The sequence below is a fragment of the Podarcis vaucheri genome (genome assembly GCF_965113315.1).
Source record: "Podarcis vaucheri genome assembly, chromosome: 2".
Taxonomy (NCBI): Eukaryota; Metazoa; Chordata; class Lepidosauria; order Squamata; family Lacertidae; genus Podarcis; species Podarcis vaucheri.
Window position 1 is genome coordinate 90376061 of NC_138760.1, and position 18147 is coordinate 90394207.

Genomic DNA, 18147 nt, shown 5'->3' on the forward strand with positions numbered 1-18147 from the left:
ATGGCGGCACCCCCCCCCCCAAAAAAAAAAGAATACTGGGAACTGTAGTTCATTAAGGGTGATAGGAAATATAGCTCTGTGAGGGGGTCTCCTAACGTGTAGAAATATATGCATTAGTGCCAGTGGAAAGGTGAACTTTTCCAAGTGACTTGAAGTTCCAGGACCACATTTGCATTTCTGGAGAATACATTTATGTCCTAACATCTCTCTCTTGGCCCATGTGCTAAATGGAGCTCATGAAGCTTTGGTACAAAAGGAGTGTTCCATGGCAATGGCATTTGCAATGCCTGTAAATGCCTCTGAAATCTGTGACTGCTTTGATATTTGGTACCTTGGAGAAACTCTTCATTTCATCCTTTTTATCTTTGCTCTAATACAGTATAATTTCCCAGTCCATAGCAACTTTGATGAAGGAGGATGAGAGAATGTTATGTGACTGGGTGTGCTTAATGGATTTGTACTCTAGCAAGGTCACACTTTATACTTTGCAGGAAGTATCTCTGGATACAGTATTTGACATTCAAAGAGACTATAAAACAAAGGCCCAGCTATTTGTTTTCTTGGTTGTCAACATTTCCAAGCAATCACCACTTAATTAGAAGGTAATTTTCAAAAGATCAGAGGAGAATTTTAAATATTGGGCTTGATTGCAAAATGCTTTTAGTGGGAGAAAGAAATACATTTTCCTTCTCTTCTGTGGGCATTTGTATGCTCCGGAAGTTCAGACCTTTTGCATTTAACTCCCAGAGGGCAGGTATGCAATAGATTTCCTTAGTCAATGCCTGCACATTTGTTCTTGTTTATTTGTGTCCCCCTAGAGAATGTGCTTCGCAGAAAGAGTTGCAGCCTAGGCAAATACTGGGTGGATTGCACAGGCGACAATTTGCATTGTAACAGACTGAAATTAGAAGTAAATGGTGATGAGACAAAATTGGACTGCATTGAAAAGTGAAACGCTGCCTCAGTATTAGCTTCTTCAGCAAGGACACTCTCCTTGCTTATTTTGGTGTCAGGAGGAAATGCAGGAGTCCTGAAGCTGGACAAAGATGTGTTGAGGAACACTGCCTGTTGCATCATGCTTGTCCTTGTAAATGGCCGTGGGAACTTTTCCTGCCTTTTCAGTGTATTTGTACTAGAGCTGTTAGTTGGCACTTAAGACCGGATCCTCAGCTGGAATATAACATTGATGTGGTGGTACAGCAACAGAGAACCTCAAAACATTTCTGCCACCTGCCGATCTGGCTCCTGCAATTCTCTTCTTTGCTGTCCAAGTTACTAACTACATTCATCTCCCTCAGGTTTTTGCAGCTAAAATACTTAACTTAGTTCTGCCAAACTTGTCCCTGGGATCTATCGACCCAAACGTCATTTCCCGGAATAAGAAAGAGGTGAGAATTTTATTGCTCTTGCAAATCACTGTGGTGTCTGTTCTTGTTTCCCAGTCTTGTCCATTTGTTCTTGCCTCAGCAGTTTGACTGAACTACAAGTGCCAAGTTGCATCTTGGTGCAAACTGATGAAATGCCTTTGGAAAAGGGATGGGACCTTTTCTGTATAGACAATGAGAGAATTTCATACGGCATTTAGGAGGAGAAAATTTAATCCAGCCTGAAATGACTTAATCCTCATATGTTTTGCATCAGTACTGTGAAGCAGGGAAAATTCATTCTGTCATTCTGTGTCCCTGTTCTTCATATTAATATGGAAGCAAATGGGTTGACTTCATAGTTGCCATGATGCACCAGTGGTGGAGGCTGCCCAATAGTAGACCTTGCATTTTGCAGTAGCTCTGTAGCCAAGCACCTCTGTGCTGCTTACAGACATTTCCTGAAGCACAAGGATGCAAACCTGCATCTGCAGTCGCTAGTAAAACCAGAGATGTCCACAGCAGCTTTAGCATCAAAACAGTAACAAATAAAAATGTACTTGTTCTTTAAAGGAGAACACAATCGTGGGCATACAGGGAGGGGGAATGAATGTAAGCAGAGACTGACAAAGGATTGCTAGACGGGGTTGTAGTTCATTGTAAAGATCAACTGAACTGACAGGAAATGGCATTCTGGGATTTTGAAAAAAGCAGGAGACTATAGAATGCTAGTGAATGCACATTCCTACCAGCTCAGATTTCTCTCAGATGCACTGTAAATATATTGAATGCTGCTAACTTGCTAGGTAAGCTGCATTGCAATGATTAATACATGCTGCTGGAGCTCTCACCCTGGAAATGCTAAGAAGGTGTCTGACAGCAAAGTGCCAACAGGATGCCAGCAATGCAGCAAGGTTAAAATGCTTCTTAGCACATCCAGCCTGTTGTAGTCAACATTGTCAACAACACTTGTGCTTAACAGAGAGGTCCACGCATAGCAGCTTAAAGGAGGATTGGGTGTATGTGGCTAAGTAATTGAGCACATGCTCCGCATTCAGGGTCTCAGATTCAATCTTTGGTATCTTTCACTGAAGAGTCCATGAGCCAGACTGCATGCTAAATTTCCTGTGTTTCTGGGCTTTTCAGTACAGGGATGTTTTAACTTAAATTGCTGGCACAGGGGCTTCAACATACCTGTAGCTTGCATAGTAAAAAAAAAATTAAAATGCTCTTATTGAAATGTATGGGATGGTCCGTGTCCCCCCCCCCCAAATTACAGACACACAGGGGCAATAATCCAGATCAGAACCACAGCAGATGGCAAAGGGTTAAAGCCTTCCAAATCCCCATGCTAGGGTCCCAGCAATTGGTGTAGAAAACAAATCAAATACTTAAAGGCACAGCTACATAGTGAGTGTAACTTGTAGTTTGCCCTTCTGATAACAGATCTGGCTAGGAAAGATCCCTGCCTGAGAGAGCCTGGAGAGCCATTATCAGTCAGGCTAGACAATATTTGACTAGGAAGAAACAATGGGCTGCCTCTCCGGAAGGCAGCTTTTGGCAAGTGTTCATGGAAGTCATCCAATCCTTATAGTCCACATGTGCAATGTATTGGACCTGTACTAGCAGTAGCAGCTCGCATGGAGTGGTGGTGTTGTGTAGCCACCCTCCCAACACTGGCACAGCATACCTGAACAGTGCTGGGGCAGGGAAGGGCAATGGTGTGGGTAGGACTGTGCAGATGTTGGATTGGCTCCACCAGTAAGGCCATGCAGTCCTGCCCCAGCACCGCCCAGTTAACCTGTAGCAACACTGGTGTTGGCCAGGCAACTCTGTGATGCTGTTCCATCGCACTGACCACTACTTCTTACCAAATGGCTTGGAACCAGCAACACCTCTTTGATGTGTTGTCATACATTGCAAATACCTAGCAATTTGAAAATATTGTCTAGTCTGCCGAGATTAGATTTCTTCTGAAATGTTACCTATAAAAGTTTGTACAGTCTCTCTCTCTCTCTCTCTCTCTCTCTCTCTCTCTCTCTCTCACACACACACACACACACACACACACACACACACAGAGCAGTCTCCAGTTTCTTAGTTCCACCTACACTCAGAATCTACTAAATACGAATTTAGAATCTGCTGGGAACAGCATGGGGATTTGTCTGATATGCACATGAGACTGTATGAGATTAAAAGCTCATCCAGGCCTTTCTAGGGGCTCTTTCTGCACAAGTGCTCTCAAGACACACCTCCCGACACCTATAGGGACCCACCCTATTATTGTGACTATAGTTTGTTTTAAAAGCTTGTTAATGCTGTATTTTCAGTTGTTGTAACCCAACTTGGGAACTTATGGTGAAGGGCAGATGATAAATTGAAATAGTAGTAGTAGCAGTAGCAATAACAGAGCCCAGCCATGCAAAAATGCCCAAGGTGAGTCACAGCTGATCTCTGACTCCAAAGTTTGTCCGTCTCTGCTATGTGCACCAGAACTTCCAAGCAATTTGAAAACATTGCCGTGTCTGCTGACATTGGGTTACTTTTGAAAAATGACCTATCTGTAGTTTGACAGAAATAAATCCCCAGCATTTTAGTGTCATCTACACTCAAAACCTGCAGAATACAAGTTTAGATTGTACTGGGAACAGCCACTATTTACATGCTGCACGTATTCATCTGCCAGACCAATTTCTAGTCTCTATAAATATCATTGGGATGTCCTCCAAGAATTTCCTGACTTGTTTGTGTTCATAGCAGTTTGGTTTTGCAAACCAGGAACTGAAATGTAAATGGTGGATTTGAGACATTTTGATCAAAAAAAAATTCTTGCTTGTTAAATCTGATGCAAAACTCCAGATGTGTTGGGGTGCAATTTCAAAAGAAAGCAAGGCTGTCACCATAATCTAAAATGTGTTTGATGCAAAGGCTGTGTTGCTATAGGTTTATACTTGTTGGGGGCGGGGCCTTGCCTGCCTTAAAAAGCAATAGCCCCTGAATCTAGTTGAACAATCCCTATTGGTCCCATATTATAATGTGCATCTGCATCTGCATTAAGATACATCCAGCTGGTTCAGTGGACCTGAGGGATCATTACAAAGCAGATGGGAATCCAGAATCCAACCTTCTCCCACACACCAGTCTTTCCCTCCCAATCTCTGAAAAGGTCATCAAACCAAATTTTAGGGCTGAAGAACTGTATCAGAAAAGGATCAGGATATTAGGAGGAATTCAACATAGTGCTAAGGAGATCACTCAGTTGGTGCAAGCATTTGTGCTTACCTGATGAAGAAAGTGCTCCCCCTGCACCCTGTTCTGGGGGTTCCCCTGACTGCCCCGTTTCACTAGCAGTAAGTAGTCCTTCTCTGTGGTTTCACTACCAGGACTAGTTAGATGAACCAATAGTTTCTCTGCTGGAAACTTGGGAGGGGGTTGCATGCATCATGATTACTCTGCAGTATCAAAGCAACTCACAATGTTCCAGTGATGTCTGTTGTGTTTTCTTCTTTGTTTTGCTTTACTGTACTTACTTAACCACTTTTCTACCATAGTTTTGGTTTTTTTATTTCTTTTCATTTATATCCTGCCCTGCCTCCCAAAGGAGCCCAGGGAGGCAAGCACATCCACAGTTATTATTTTTTTTAAAAAAAGAAGCATCCTAAAACAGTTAAAAATGGTTTCGATTAAAAAGACAGTTGTGGTTAAAACCTTTATTTCTTCCAGTGACCTCAGGGTTGCTAGGGACAGTATTATTCAGTCACTGAATGCCTGGATAAACAGGAACGTTTTCAAATAAGTGCATGTTTATTTATCTTACCACTTACATCAAATATTAATTTAGTGATAACATGTTGTGAGATTGCCACTGATTACATGCTAGAAAGGGCACATTCTTTTCCCTGAATCACAGAGCAAATTCAAGAGCCAGCAGCATATTACTACTGCTGCTATTGCATCATTTTATAGCTGCATTTTTTATAAAAAACAACAACATGAGGTTTTCATAAAATTAGTCTAATTTACTATATGTTTTAGGAACTTGTTTGTTCATTATGCATTTGAAAATGTGTTTAGAAATAGGATATTATATCCAAATTTTGCATGATGGCTCCTGATATCGAGCAACAGGTTTTTGTCTATGGTTGGATACAGTTGGTCACCATTTTGACTCAAGATGCCATTCCAGGGCTTGTGGTTTCTTGCTCCTGTCAAGGCACTGCCAGGAGGGAGGGAGGAGTAAAATGGGGGGGGGGGAGTAGCACACAGCTTGTTTGTGTTAAACAACAGCTAAACGTTAACTATGGTTTTATTTAGTGGATGGGTGAATTATTACATTTGTATCCCACCATTTCTTTAAGGGGCTCAAGGTGGTATACATAGTTCTCCCCCTCCCATTTTATCCTCACAACAACCCTATGAGGTAGGTTAGGAGATGTGACTGATTGGCCCAAGATCACCCAGTGAGCTTCACATCCAAGTGGGGATTTCAACCAGGTCTGACACTTTAAGCACTACACCACACTGGTTTAAGGTCATGTGTGAACCACACCTTTGACTCCATCCTGTTTACTAACATTAGAAGGAAAACACAAGCATTTAAGGGAAACTGACAGGCATTGAGGAGCATCCATTTTGGGACGAATCATCTCTGCCCGTTCTTCCTCTCTATATGCCCCATTCTACATGGTCACATCAGCTGCCCTGGTCACTAACATCCCAGCAAAAGAAGAAGTGTGCATGCACACGAAAGCTCATACCAAGAACTAACTTAGTTGGTCTTTAAGGTGCTACTGGAAGGAATTTTTTTATTTTGATCCCAGCAAAAGTTGGTTAGGTTTTTTTAAAAAAACAACACACCTCTCTCCTGCATTAGGATTAAAAAATAAAAAATCAGCATAAAGCAAGGTTAGGAAGAAGAAACAAAGAAAATCCCATTAGGCTATTTCCTGGCATTTGTGGCTTTGCATATGAGGGTGGCGAAGGTGGTACGTCATATGAATTTATCTACATTATTTTATTCTGTGGGAAGAGGATGTCTGTCACGCCGCCCGCCCACCTCTTTGTGATTTTTCTTCCCCCAATAATTCTTTATCTGTTGCTTTTTTGTCGGGGAAGCAGCTTGAGGCTGGGCAGCCTGTACGTAGTGCTGTGTCACAGCACCAAACAAACAACTTGGCAGCTTTTAGTCTGCAGCCAGTTGCTAAGTAGCCAGAGCAACCCAGCACTTTTGTTTAAATTGGAGGAGAAAAGTCAAATTGGCCGGGGTGAAAATGTCAGAGCACACCCAGGTGCTGAGAAAGGGAGTTGGCAAAATTGCGTGCACTCGCCTCAGTTGTTCCGTTAGCCATCTCTTTTCTCTTCTTCCCTGAAAGCACATTGAACTGGAAGCCAGACCTTTCTAAAGCAAGGTTTCTCCTGAGCAGAAATGGGAGGAGGACAGTGAAGAAGCAAGGTTTAGGGGTCAGCAAACTTTTTCAGCATGGGGCCTATCCACTGACCCTCAGAACTTGCGGGGGGGCAGACTATATTTGGGGGGGGTGAACAAATTCCTATGCCTCACAAATAACCCAGATATATATTTTAAATAAAAGGACACGTTCTACTCATGTAAAAACATGCTGATTCCAGGACGGTCTGCAAGCCAGATTTAGAAGGCGATTGGACCGGATCTGGTCCCCGGGCCTTAGTTTGCCTATCCATGGTTTAGATGCCTAAAGGCAAGGGAAGAAATGCCTTGATTCATACTTGGCTACTTATTTAGAGTGGACTGTTTGCAACCAAGTTATCCCATTGGTGCAGGGACTTAGGGACTTTCACCTGTACAGAAGAATTTCCTTTCCCTCTTCTCTTCCCCCATCCAGGCAAACAAAATCTGTTTTGGGTTTCCCCACAACCTCCCCACGTTCCCTTTAGGCACAGGGACACAACCCAGCATTTCTAAGAAAAACATATTTCCGTCGGAGAAATAGAGGCACAGGATGACTGTGTCCCACATTTCCCCAACAACACTTTTGCACCCAAACTGTGTTTCAGTATTTGACTAGAAAGCATATCTGCCTTCAAAAAAAATCAAAGCAACCACCCCAAACCAACAAGAAACTGAACTTCCGGCACATGCAGCATCTCCCATGAGTATTGAGCAAAGTCCATTTCAGAAAAACCATGTTATCTGCTGTTCATACTTACTCTTTACACAGCTGCGAAGATAAGCACTGCCAGGCAGTTTCCAATGGCTTGAACCCTCAGGAGGGCACACCACGTACCCCACATGCTGGCTCCAGCCACCCTGCTCCTCTCATTGCTGGTCCACTGGTTTTCCTTTGCCCAGTGCTCAAGCCCAGGTGGCGGTGGTTGGCGGCCGCCATTTTAATTCCCCCACAATGCTTTTGGGGCCCCAAGACTGCGCTGCTTTAAAGCAATAGTACATAGAGCTCCAGAAGTATTGTGGGGGAATTAAAACGATAGATGCTGGCTAAAGTGGCTTTTATTTTTTGCTGCTGTGTTTGCCTTCTATTGTGCAGGGAAGAGGAGGGCCCCTGCTGTGCCAAGGGCTACTACAGGGAGTGGGGGCAGCAGGAGTCCCACCAGACTCAGTGGTGGCCCTCATCTCCTCCCCCCTCTACTGTAATGAGATGGAATGGCTGCTACCAACTGAGGGAAGAAGGAGCTAATCTCACAGCAGAGTCCATGGAATTCTGTGATGAGTCAAAAGAGAAAGGAGGTTGATACTCTCTTATTGTTAATATAATTGATGTATCACTATGTCCTGCTTAATTTTGAAATATTTTGGAATTGAGATGGTTATTGATACTTTGTGTTGATTTTTCAAAAAATGAATTGTATTGTTTTTGTTGCTTTGAACATGGTTTTCTGTAGAAGGCAGCATATAAATTAAAACCTCATGTGACTGCAGTCAAAACTGAGAACCTTTGTGGAGGCTTCACCACATGAGAAGAGGGTGTCTGTACATTAAAATGTGCTGCCTTTAAAGCAAGTATCCGTTGAGTTGGTTAAGCCATAAAATGTTCATTCAGTGTCCCTTTTATTTCAACAGGTTGACTCTTACACCACAGACCCGCTGGTTTACCATGGTGGCATGAAAGTCTCCTTCGTCATCCAGTTGCTGAATGCCATTGCCAAAATAGAGCGTGCACTCCCCAAACTGACTCTTCCTCTGCTGGTGCTCCATGGTTCACCTGACAAACTCTGCGATATCAAAGGCTCTTATTTGCTGATGGATACGGCACCAAGCCAGGATAAAACTCTCAAGGTTATCTTGGCTTTTTTTGTAGGATTAAGGGATCGGTGTCTACTGCTTGGCAGTTCGATTGGGCTCCTTTTCGACTGATGTAAGGCACTGTAGAGGAAAACCTCACCTAGGGGAGAGGCATGTGTCAACTTCTCTATCTTCCACAGGGTGAAATGAGTTAAATTCTGGGGCAATACTTAAGTAGGCCTAAGCACATTTATTTGGAAATAAATACCACCGGAAGGCACCCAGCTAACTTAGAGTAGACCTGCTAAAATTAATGAACCCAGTTAGCCGTGTCCATTAATTTCACTGGGTCTGTTCTGAGTAGCGTGAACATTCTATTGATTTCAGCCAAAACACAAGGAAGTTAACATGAAGAGGTAGCAATTAGTACAACAGGCTAGCCAGCTCTCCCTTGATGCTGTTAGTAATGGGAAGCATGTGCAGAAAAACAAAAACGGGGAGTGCAATACCTACTAGGATTTCACAGCCATAAAATATTTAAATTACACTTAATTTTTATTCATTCGATGTTTGAGTGAACATCTGCTCTAGCAATAGGAGAGTAAACAAAAAAGAGGGATAGAATGTATTTTTATCAGGTGTTGATGAGCAGCTTGAAACAAGCTGCCTTTCGAGCCATTTTGAAGTATTTATGAAGAATTACAGTGCATGCAGTGTAGTTTTGTACAAAAGGGATGGTGCATGCTGAAATTCGGCACCTGCTTTCAGTCCATGGTTACAAACAGTAGTGATGATCAGTTGAACAAGGGAGAGATGTGGGGCTTCTTTTTCAATCACTGTTTGGTTTTGTGACGCTAGCATTACCACTCTGTGTACATCAGAGCATTAGGGGAAAGATGGCTTGTTAATACATGTTAAAGTGCTAGTCTAATGTGCAGCTCTATTTTAGCAGGCCACAGACGGCCACAGTTGCTTGCAGGATGCAAAGGGTGTTATCGTAAGCTTGTGGAGTTCATTCATATACTACACAGTGCCTGTTGTGCAATCTTAACCCCCACCCTTGCTGTTGATGGTGGTGAGAGCAGGGGTTTAGGATGGCACATAGTGTCCTCTTCTCTGGACCTCCATTGGCAGAGAGGAGTTGTGGGTGCCAGTGGTGGTGGGTTAACCTTTGCCCTGGCAGACAGGAAGCTACCACTGTCAGTAGGCAGCAGAAAGCCCCCAAATGGATCGTTTTGATGCATGGTGCCAACATCTTTGGATGCATTGGGTCGTATTCAACTAGGTTTTACTCAAAGAAGACCTGTTGAAATTGATGGGTCTGCATAGCTATGGCTTTGTGCCTTTAACCGTGCTTTTTCCTTCTCTTTGCAGGTATATGACGAGGCTTACCATGCCCTCCACAAAGAGCTTCCTGAGGTGACTGCATCTGTCCTTAAAGAAATACAGTTGTGGATTAGTCAGAAACCCTCAGCAGCTGAAGAAGCCCGTCACTCTTAAAGAAAAGCTGGCTTGAGACCTTCTTATATGGTTGTTGGGCTATTCCGGGAAGATATTTTTTCCTTTTCTGTTTTTTACAACCTCTTTTCGGGGGCAAAAATGTTTCTCTTAAAGGGACTCCTGAAATACGTTATTTTTAAACAGACATTTCCTGTGGGGTTGTGGGGAGGGGGGTTGCCACGCAGCCGTTCAAAGGGCACTTTCTTCCCAGGAGAAAGAGCTATGGGAATGTTGTATCAGTACAGACTTCCCGGCTGGGGGTGCTGCTTTAAGGGACTTCCTTGAATCCCCCCTCAAAGCCCACAACACTCTCTAAACATGTTCTTTGTTGTCCAGGGAGTTCCTGAGGTGCTGAGGTATTTTTTCCATTTTTTTAATATTGCAATAATCTTCGGAAGGTTTTAAAAAATAATTGTCATTCAGTTTCTACTCTTGCCAGGTGACAATTCCTCCCTCCTCTACTTCCAAGGCTACAAGACAGACCCAAAGGGAAACGTCGTTTATCAGATGGAGATGGAGCTAGGAAGGAAGTTAGGCTGCTGGCAGAGTCTCTTCCTGTGTGAATTCAGGCCATGACTGTGTTTAGATTTAGGGTCTGGCCAGGCCGAAAGGGCCTCTCAGCCCTCAGAGCTTCGAGAATAAGGAGGAGTCCAGCAGACCACAGGAACAGCGCAAGCAGCACTCTAGATGTAGCGCTGTTTAGTGATCAGCCCCCAAAATGACGCCACTGAGGAACAGGACTAACATAGAAGTCTACAAGCCTTAAGGCGTAGACTCTTAAGCACACAAAAGAGATGCTGATGATGTTACTTCTGCTTCCAGAAACCAAATCCTTCTTCTGTGCAAGAACTGTATTCTGTAAATACGCGTAGGGGCTGCTTTTCTTGTTATTTGTGTTAACTGATAACTTAAGATGTAAAGTCAAAAGTTATATTTAAAGAAAAATATTAAATATAATATATAATGTCTCTATAGGTCATTCAGAGGTATCTAGAGGAGGAGGAGGAACAGAGTATAGAATGAAAGCAGGGGATGTCACTTCTGCAACGTGTGTCCCTTTAGAGGATTTCCAGGCAGCACAAGTTTAACTCTGCCATGTTGCAATATGAATGCAATTGCCACTTGAAAACCAGGGAGTAGCCACCCGTTGCTTTTCCCCAGTTCTCACACTCCTATTCCTCCTTTTAATTAGGATGGACCAGACAGAAACAACTTGCCTTTGGGGTAGGGTAGTGTTTGTCTCCCTATTCTTTTATTCTATCCATGGTTGGAAGGAAATAAGGGGAAGGAGTGAAAGAAAGAAGCCAAAGTAATGGAAGAGTCGGGGACAGGAGGCGATTGTAAAAGTTACTGGATTCTCAAGAGTCCGTGGTACGTGGGGGCCCTGGAAGCTTGACTAGCAGAGTACTGGGCTAGCATTTTTTGGCAATACTTACTTGAGGAGGGGAAAATGGGCAGTGCTAAGAATTGAAAAGAGCCACCCGTTGGGTGAAAGTGCTTGTTGCATATGAGGAAGATATTGAAGAGGGGTGAGGAAATGGATACAATGGGCTGTTTATGGTACACATCTCTGAGGGAGGGGATTTGATAGCAAGATAGTTATGTGGAATCTCTTAATCGCAACAACTTTGGGGTATTAGCTTTCACTGAGACTAGCTGCTTGACCAGCCCAGACACATCTGCACCAGGGAAATATGAAGGAGCAGCCCATGGCTAGCCAAAAACATGCCACCTAGCTATGAAGCAGTGTTTTCAGGCAGCCCAAAATTGGCATGTTTGTTGAAAGTCTGTGTAATAGTGCCCCCCTCCACCCTAACCAATGTGAGGATTATGAGGTGCCTGCCAACTTTGCTTTGCAGCAGAATTCTTCTATTTACTACTATTTCCCCCTCTAGAATAACCCAGTTAGCACTGCTGAGCTAGTCTCCTGTTAAAGTGACTTGGAAAGAGAATCAGTTTAAAAGTTTTCCATTGGGTGCCTACCATGATCTTTCTACAAGAGTGCCAGTCCTGCTTTTTCCATGCATTTCTGCTCTAGAGGTGTATGGATAGTGGATAGGACTTTATATAATAGATGCCCAGCAGGAGTTTGAACTCTTTTCACCTGCTGGTCTTTCAGCTTTGCACTGGGGGCAAGCAACACAGCATTCCCCACTGTCGAGATTTTTCAGCTGGACCAGTAGTCTGTATTGCAAAACCACCCAGATTATGACAGTTTCACTTCCCACCTCCAAAGCCAGTTCCTTTTGGGAACTGTGAAAGAGAACTTTGTGTAATAACAAACAGCCCCCGAATCTAACTTTAATTAGCTCTGATCTGTTCTCTAATAAGGGTGTGAGAGGCAGAAGCTTAACACATCACAAGACCTCAGCAAGAGAAGCACTGTAGGAGTAACAGTCGCCTGGTTTGCACAGACTTTTGCAACTCCTAGCAGTTCATCCAGATTTTTTAAAAAGGCCCCCTTTTGTTATAGAATTAATTGTGACCATTTCAGGGTGCTTAAAATTTCCTTTGACAGGCCTCGGATTAATTATTGGTTGCAGATTTTATCAGTCATTTCACATCACAGAGGACTTGCCCTACCATAAGAGCTCAGCTGACTGAACCAGTGCAGCTGTAGTTGTGGCCTGTGAGTTACTAAAATGGAGACTGGGCTATGGGAGAGCAGCATGCTTGCCGTTGCATATGGGTGGTGGGAATTATTTCAGCAGCAAAAGCCCAGTGAATTAGATACACTATTGTTCTTCTGGCTTCATAATAGGCTTCTTTTCCTGTTCCACGAGCTGAGGGAACAGGCAATATTGCAAGGGTGGTGACTAGCTAAGGTGAATGCCCTTGCATTTATAAGCCTTAAAAAAAAATCAGGTAAGCTGCATGGATAAGCAGCAGTTGGCACAGAAGTAGAAGCACTCAAAATGCATATTGCACATTAAAACGGCAATCAAGGTGGAGAGTATTCCAAAGATGTGCATGTTAGCTTAATTCTTCACCTATTCAGATCAACTGGGAGTTTAGCCACAGTGTGAGAAATCTAGGTCAATGCTGGCTGCCTTGGAGGAGAAGTGCTTTTTCGCATTTAACTCCTACACACATGAGCACTGCTGTGCTGGCCTCTATTGTATACATGCCCAAAAGAGGTTCTAAGTTCAGTGCCTTTGAATAAATTTGTCCAGAGAAAGCCTGCTGTAACTCCTGAGCTTTGAAGCAATAGATAAAGAAGAGTTAGAACAGACTTCCCCAAGCTGGTGCCCTCCAGATGTTTTGAACTATAGTCCCCATCCTCCTGACCATTGCCAGTGGTAGCTGGGACTGGCAGGAGTAGCTGTGACCTTCAGGATCACAGGTTGGAGACAAATGGATTGGAAACCATATTCAACTGTCAAAGTCATGCATAGGTTTGAAAAACCACACTGAATGGGAAAGCGATAGCTACTGTTATTGGGAAAGTGATAGCTACTGTTTGTTCATTTTGCTAAGGACTATGCATTTGGGGAAATGCAACCCGGGGAGTGAGTTAGAGAGGTTATGTTCCTTTAAGAGCAAATAGAAGCTGGCCACCTTCGCATAGGCCTATTGAGCTTCCGTCTGCCATGGAGCTTTTAAAAGAATAGAACTAACTACTTAAGTATTGCTTTCAAAAAGAGGGAGGGGCAATTTAAATAATACTCATTTGCTAGATGTTGGGGAATTCGAAAAAAGACTTATATTCCTGCTGGGATAGAATAAACAACAGTTCGTAAACTGAATTGTGCTGGATCAACACCAGTGAAGGCTCTAAAACAAAAAATCATTTCTGCTGCAGTTAAACCTGTCAAGTCTAAGCTTGCTCATGCTGGGAAGTTGGACTTCTGCAGTGTTCTAAAGAAAGTAACTTGCTGAGCAACCACAGTTGGCAGCCAGGGGCAGCGTTTGGATTGTTGCAGGAAAACAAGGGCAGAGCCACAGGCTGCATTTTGGCCATAGCCCTGAGAAAAAAAGAGAGAGATTGTAGTGGTGATCTTCAGGAGCCTGCCTTGCTAATCAACATTAAACCAGCTGAAGCTCCTTGGGGCTGCCCTACCTCAGGCCTGCACAACTTGTGACCCACCAAACTGACTACAACCTCGCCTGTAGGCTGCAAAGTCTTCTGCTTTTACAATCCTAGACATGCAGCAGAAGTGGGAGTCTTACAGAGTTTCAGACATTGGTGAGTGAGCTGTTATTCAGCTTGGCAGGTGACAAATTGCACAGGCCTGCCCTACCTTAAAATCACAAACTAGAGTTCACCAGAAGCATCTACAATTTTAACTTGTTTGATGCATGCAGTTTCTGGAGAGCAAAGTTCTCCAGAACTTGTATCAGCTTCCAGACTGCTGTGCTGGGGACCAACGGAGTTTCCCCCTCTTTGAGAACTTAGTTCCTTTATGACAGAGCAATAGTTGTGTGTAACTAATGTATATAACCGCCATCATATGCACCGGACGTGGCATGACAACCAGCCTTCCCATAACATGTCTGGCACAACGTTTTATAATGAGCCTGCTCTTTTTATATCAGTCACCTTACCACTTTGATGACATTATCTTACCAAGATAACTTATTTTTCCAAGTAATTCCTGTGCCACTGTTTCTGCTCGTTTCATTTGTGCTCCAACTCACACAGTACTAGACACTCAACATACATACACACTTGAAATGCCTGTATTTACAGCGAGGAGAATGTGTACAACTTAGATACTTTTGAGAGAAAAAGAAAAATAATATGTATATGAACACTAATAATAAAGATATGTTTTTTTGAGTATGGCATGATTGAGAGAATTTGTACCTACCCAGTTATATCAAGAGCTGCAGAGGTGTTTGGCTGTTGCTCTTTTGTAAACAACAACAGTGCTTTTACCCAGTTAATATTTGATAAATAGACCAGGGATCTCGTTAACCGAAGGGGAGTAACTCAGGGACATTCTGCAAATGATAATTCAAGTCTTTACCACACTCTAAAGACTGGGGCCTTTGAGAATGCAAACCCAGGTTAGAACAGGATTTACTGGCACGTGCTCATTCTCTTTGTTGATGGCCCTGGGTTGTGTCAGTGAGGGCAATTGAGAGCCATTTTGAAGTGCAGGCTGGGAACACCACATGGGTGAAGACTACAGTACAGTGTACACTTTCACATGGTTGAAAAGAAAGAGCATGGGCACAAAGAATAAATGCTAAAATGCCATTGATTGCTCATATAAATGTTTACTCATTTTCCCCTTGTGGGCTTCCCACAGGCATCTGATTGGCCACTGGGAGGACAGAATGCTGGAGTAGATGGGCCAGCAGACTCTTCTAAGCTTATTAGAGCTCCCATGTCTCCAATATGGCGCCTTCACTGAGTATACCTGCCTAGCTTCCGCTCCTTCACTTTGCACCATCACTTCAACCTCTGTTCAGCTTCTGAAATGCACGTACACTTCCCGTCATACTTCTTTGCTCTTAAATGCCGGTGTTCTTAAGCCATTTCATTTCCAGCCTGAGTGAACAAGGCCCACAGTACACCAGAGCTTAGAATCCCAATTATATCCTTTTAAGCTGTTTTAGGGCCTCTCCAAATGGATTTTTTAAAAAACGTGTATTCTGCAACATCACTGGTGAATTAATCAGTGGTGGATTTATACTGGACATTCCACTTTTTTTTTTTTTTTTACTTTGCTGTACTGAATTACTGTCTTTGGGAGGGGCACTATAAAGCACAACAAAAGTGGGACAAAACAACCACAACTCTTGAACATTATGGAAAGTTATGAGCATTATGGAAAGTATCAGTAATTCAGCAGGAAACCACGGGACATTCTCCCAATTACAAAGCAATGTGTCCACTCCAAAACTTTTCCAGGCACAAACTGTGGAAAAAAAGATCACGTATAACCATCCCAATACTAGTATTTGCACAGATCCATCATGAATGCACATTAAAAATGACATCTAGAGAGGCCCTTAGGAGGCTTCTTGCAATCTACATCCTTGGAAACGCTGAACCTCGAACAGCTAATAAAACCTGTTACCAATAAGAGATGCAAGATAGAATCCCCTTTGCCCCCCTGCTGCGCTAGGGACCCTTGCCCTTAATACCTAATGTTTATTTTTGCTAGCATTGGCTGACACTCACTTTTAAATATCTCAGCCAGCCATCACATATCTTCAGTAACAAAGGCAACCACCTGTGCTCTTAAGAAAATCTCATCATCTGCCACATTTTTGCATCTGCTATCTCCTATCAGGAATCCATCCTAATTTTTTTTTTTTGCTGGGGTTGTAGAGCTGGGAGGCTGCGAGCCAAGTGTTTTCAGAGAGAGCTTCAAGCTGCCAAGGCAACAGTTCAGTTCCACTGTAAGGTGAAGGGGGGGAGGGGAACTGGAATATCCAAGCAAATTAATTGGGTGGGGTTTTATGACAAGTAGACAGCAGAATGCAAGCATAGCTAGAAGATCTAGCCAACCCTGCAGGAGGCAACATTTAGAGCAAATGGTGCTTGCGGGTTTTAACTATTCCTCTGTACTCTGAAGCTTTAGTACTTCATAAGTAGGTGTGAGAGACTCATCATTTTGCATGCTGCTCAGGGCGGATGAAAGTCTACTACAGCCCATCCAATGGGACACTTGCTTCTGCCGTGAAGCCTAGACATGCACTTTCGTCTGGTGGAATTAATGCAAGGAAGCAGGCAACAATTTGGGGAAAGATTGGGGGAGTGAGTTTTGGAGGCAGCACAAACTCCACAGACCTCAGTTCCAAATTCCCAGCCCTGTGAGGACGAGATCCAGGCGTCTAAACATACAGCAACAGCTTCATTGCACTATCAATCAATCCGCAAGAATGAAGCCAACTTGCTGGCAAGCAGCAAGAACGCAGCTTTTCTCTTGAGAGCCAACAAATATGGGATGCAGTACCCGGTTACTGCTGCACCTGGGCATAAGGCAACAAGCTTGCAAACAATGGTGAGCGGAGGTGTCTCAAGGTACAAACTGGAACTGTGGGCTTGTCCACATTACTTAGTCCAAGTCAAACTTGATTTGACCAGTGGCTAACCTGCTGTGTCCACCCTGAAAGCATCTCAGGCTCCTGGTAATGATGTACAAGTTTACAAAGCTGCGGGGCTATGACTTAAGGCAACTTTTGAACAGGAGGAAGAATTCTAGCCTCATACATTACAAATCCATGAACTTTTCCTACTTAAACACCTCCTTCAGTCTGTTTTGGACTATCTGCACTCTCAGAGCACCTAGAAGACCTGGGTGGGTTAACAAGCTTCTGAAGACCAGTGGCCTGTTTATATCAGTGATTCTTTGACAGAGTTCAGGTGGACATATCCTGTTTCCATGACGAAGAGAAAAGGAGTGCTCCAAAGCACTACTATCAAAAGGTCCTCCCTTGACAATAACTTGTGCACTAGAGTTAGTGGATACCTCATAGTCTCCACTATACAATGTTGTCTCCCTCTCTGAGGTTTTGGTGATATGAGGTGGAAATTGGGTTCCTTATCAACATGATATGGAATTGTCCAGTTGCAAGCCATTTTGGGAGTGATGTTTTCCTGGTAATGATTAATTTAGCTTTCCTGAAAGGCTTGCTATATATCAAAGATATGCGTGTTTTGTTGAAATATAACCCCACTATTTGGAATTTACTGTGAGGCCATGACCTATAGGCCATGCGTTCAGTACACTTAGCCAAACACATTGCATTTTAACACTGGAAGACGACGTCATTGCCCTGTATACAATGATGGATTCATGATTTGCACTCCCTATCCTCATCTGAACTGGCCGTGTATAAACATGAGCACGAAGAAGATAAATATGGGAACATTTGGTCAGCTGTTTTTGTGTGTGTTTTTTTAGACTTCTGCATCCTATTTGGTGGTCCAGTATATTTGGGTTTATATGGTCAAAGCACCTTAAATTATCTTTTCCATGTCATTCTCTATTTTCACTAAATTCTTTTTGGTTTTTGGTTTGAATATTATTTTCACAATGCAATTTTTTTTTGGCAAAAGAATGTGGCACTCTGCACCTGAACTAATGCCGAATAGGGTATCACAAT

General features: G+C 43.2%; 1 protein-coding gene across 8 annotated transcripts in view; it reads left to right on the forward strand.

The window, feature by feature from the left end:
* The window catches only part of MGLL (monoglyceride lipase), a 76107-nt gene extending 61241 nt beyond the window's left edge, over positions 1-14866 (forward strand). For all 8 annotated transcript variants that reach the window (XM_082210538.1, XM_082210534.1, XM_082210536.1 and 5 more), the window contains 3 exons: positions 1299-1388; positions 8422-8637; positions 9958-14866. In XM_082210538.1, coding sequence (XP_082066664.1) covers positions 1299-1388; positions 8422-8637; positions 9958-10083 — 432 coding nt within the window. In that variant the 3' untranslated portion in view covers positions 10084-14866. The remainder of the gene's footprint in view (positions 1-1298; positions 1389-8421; positions 8638-9957) is intronic.
* Positions 14867-18147: the final 3281 nt, after the last annotated feature.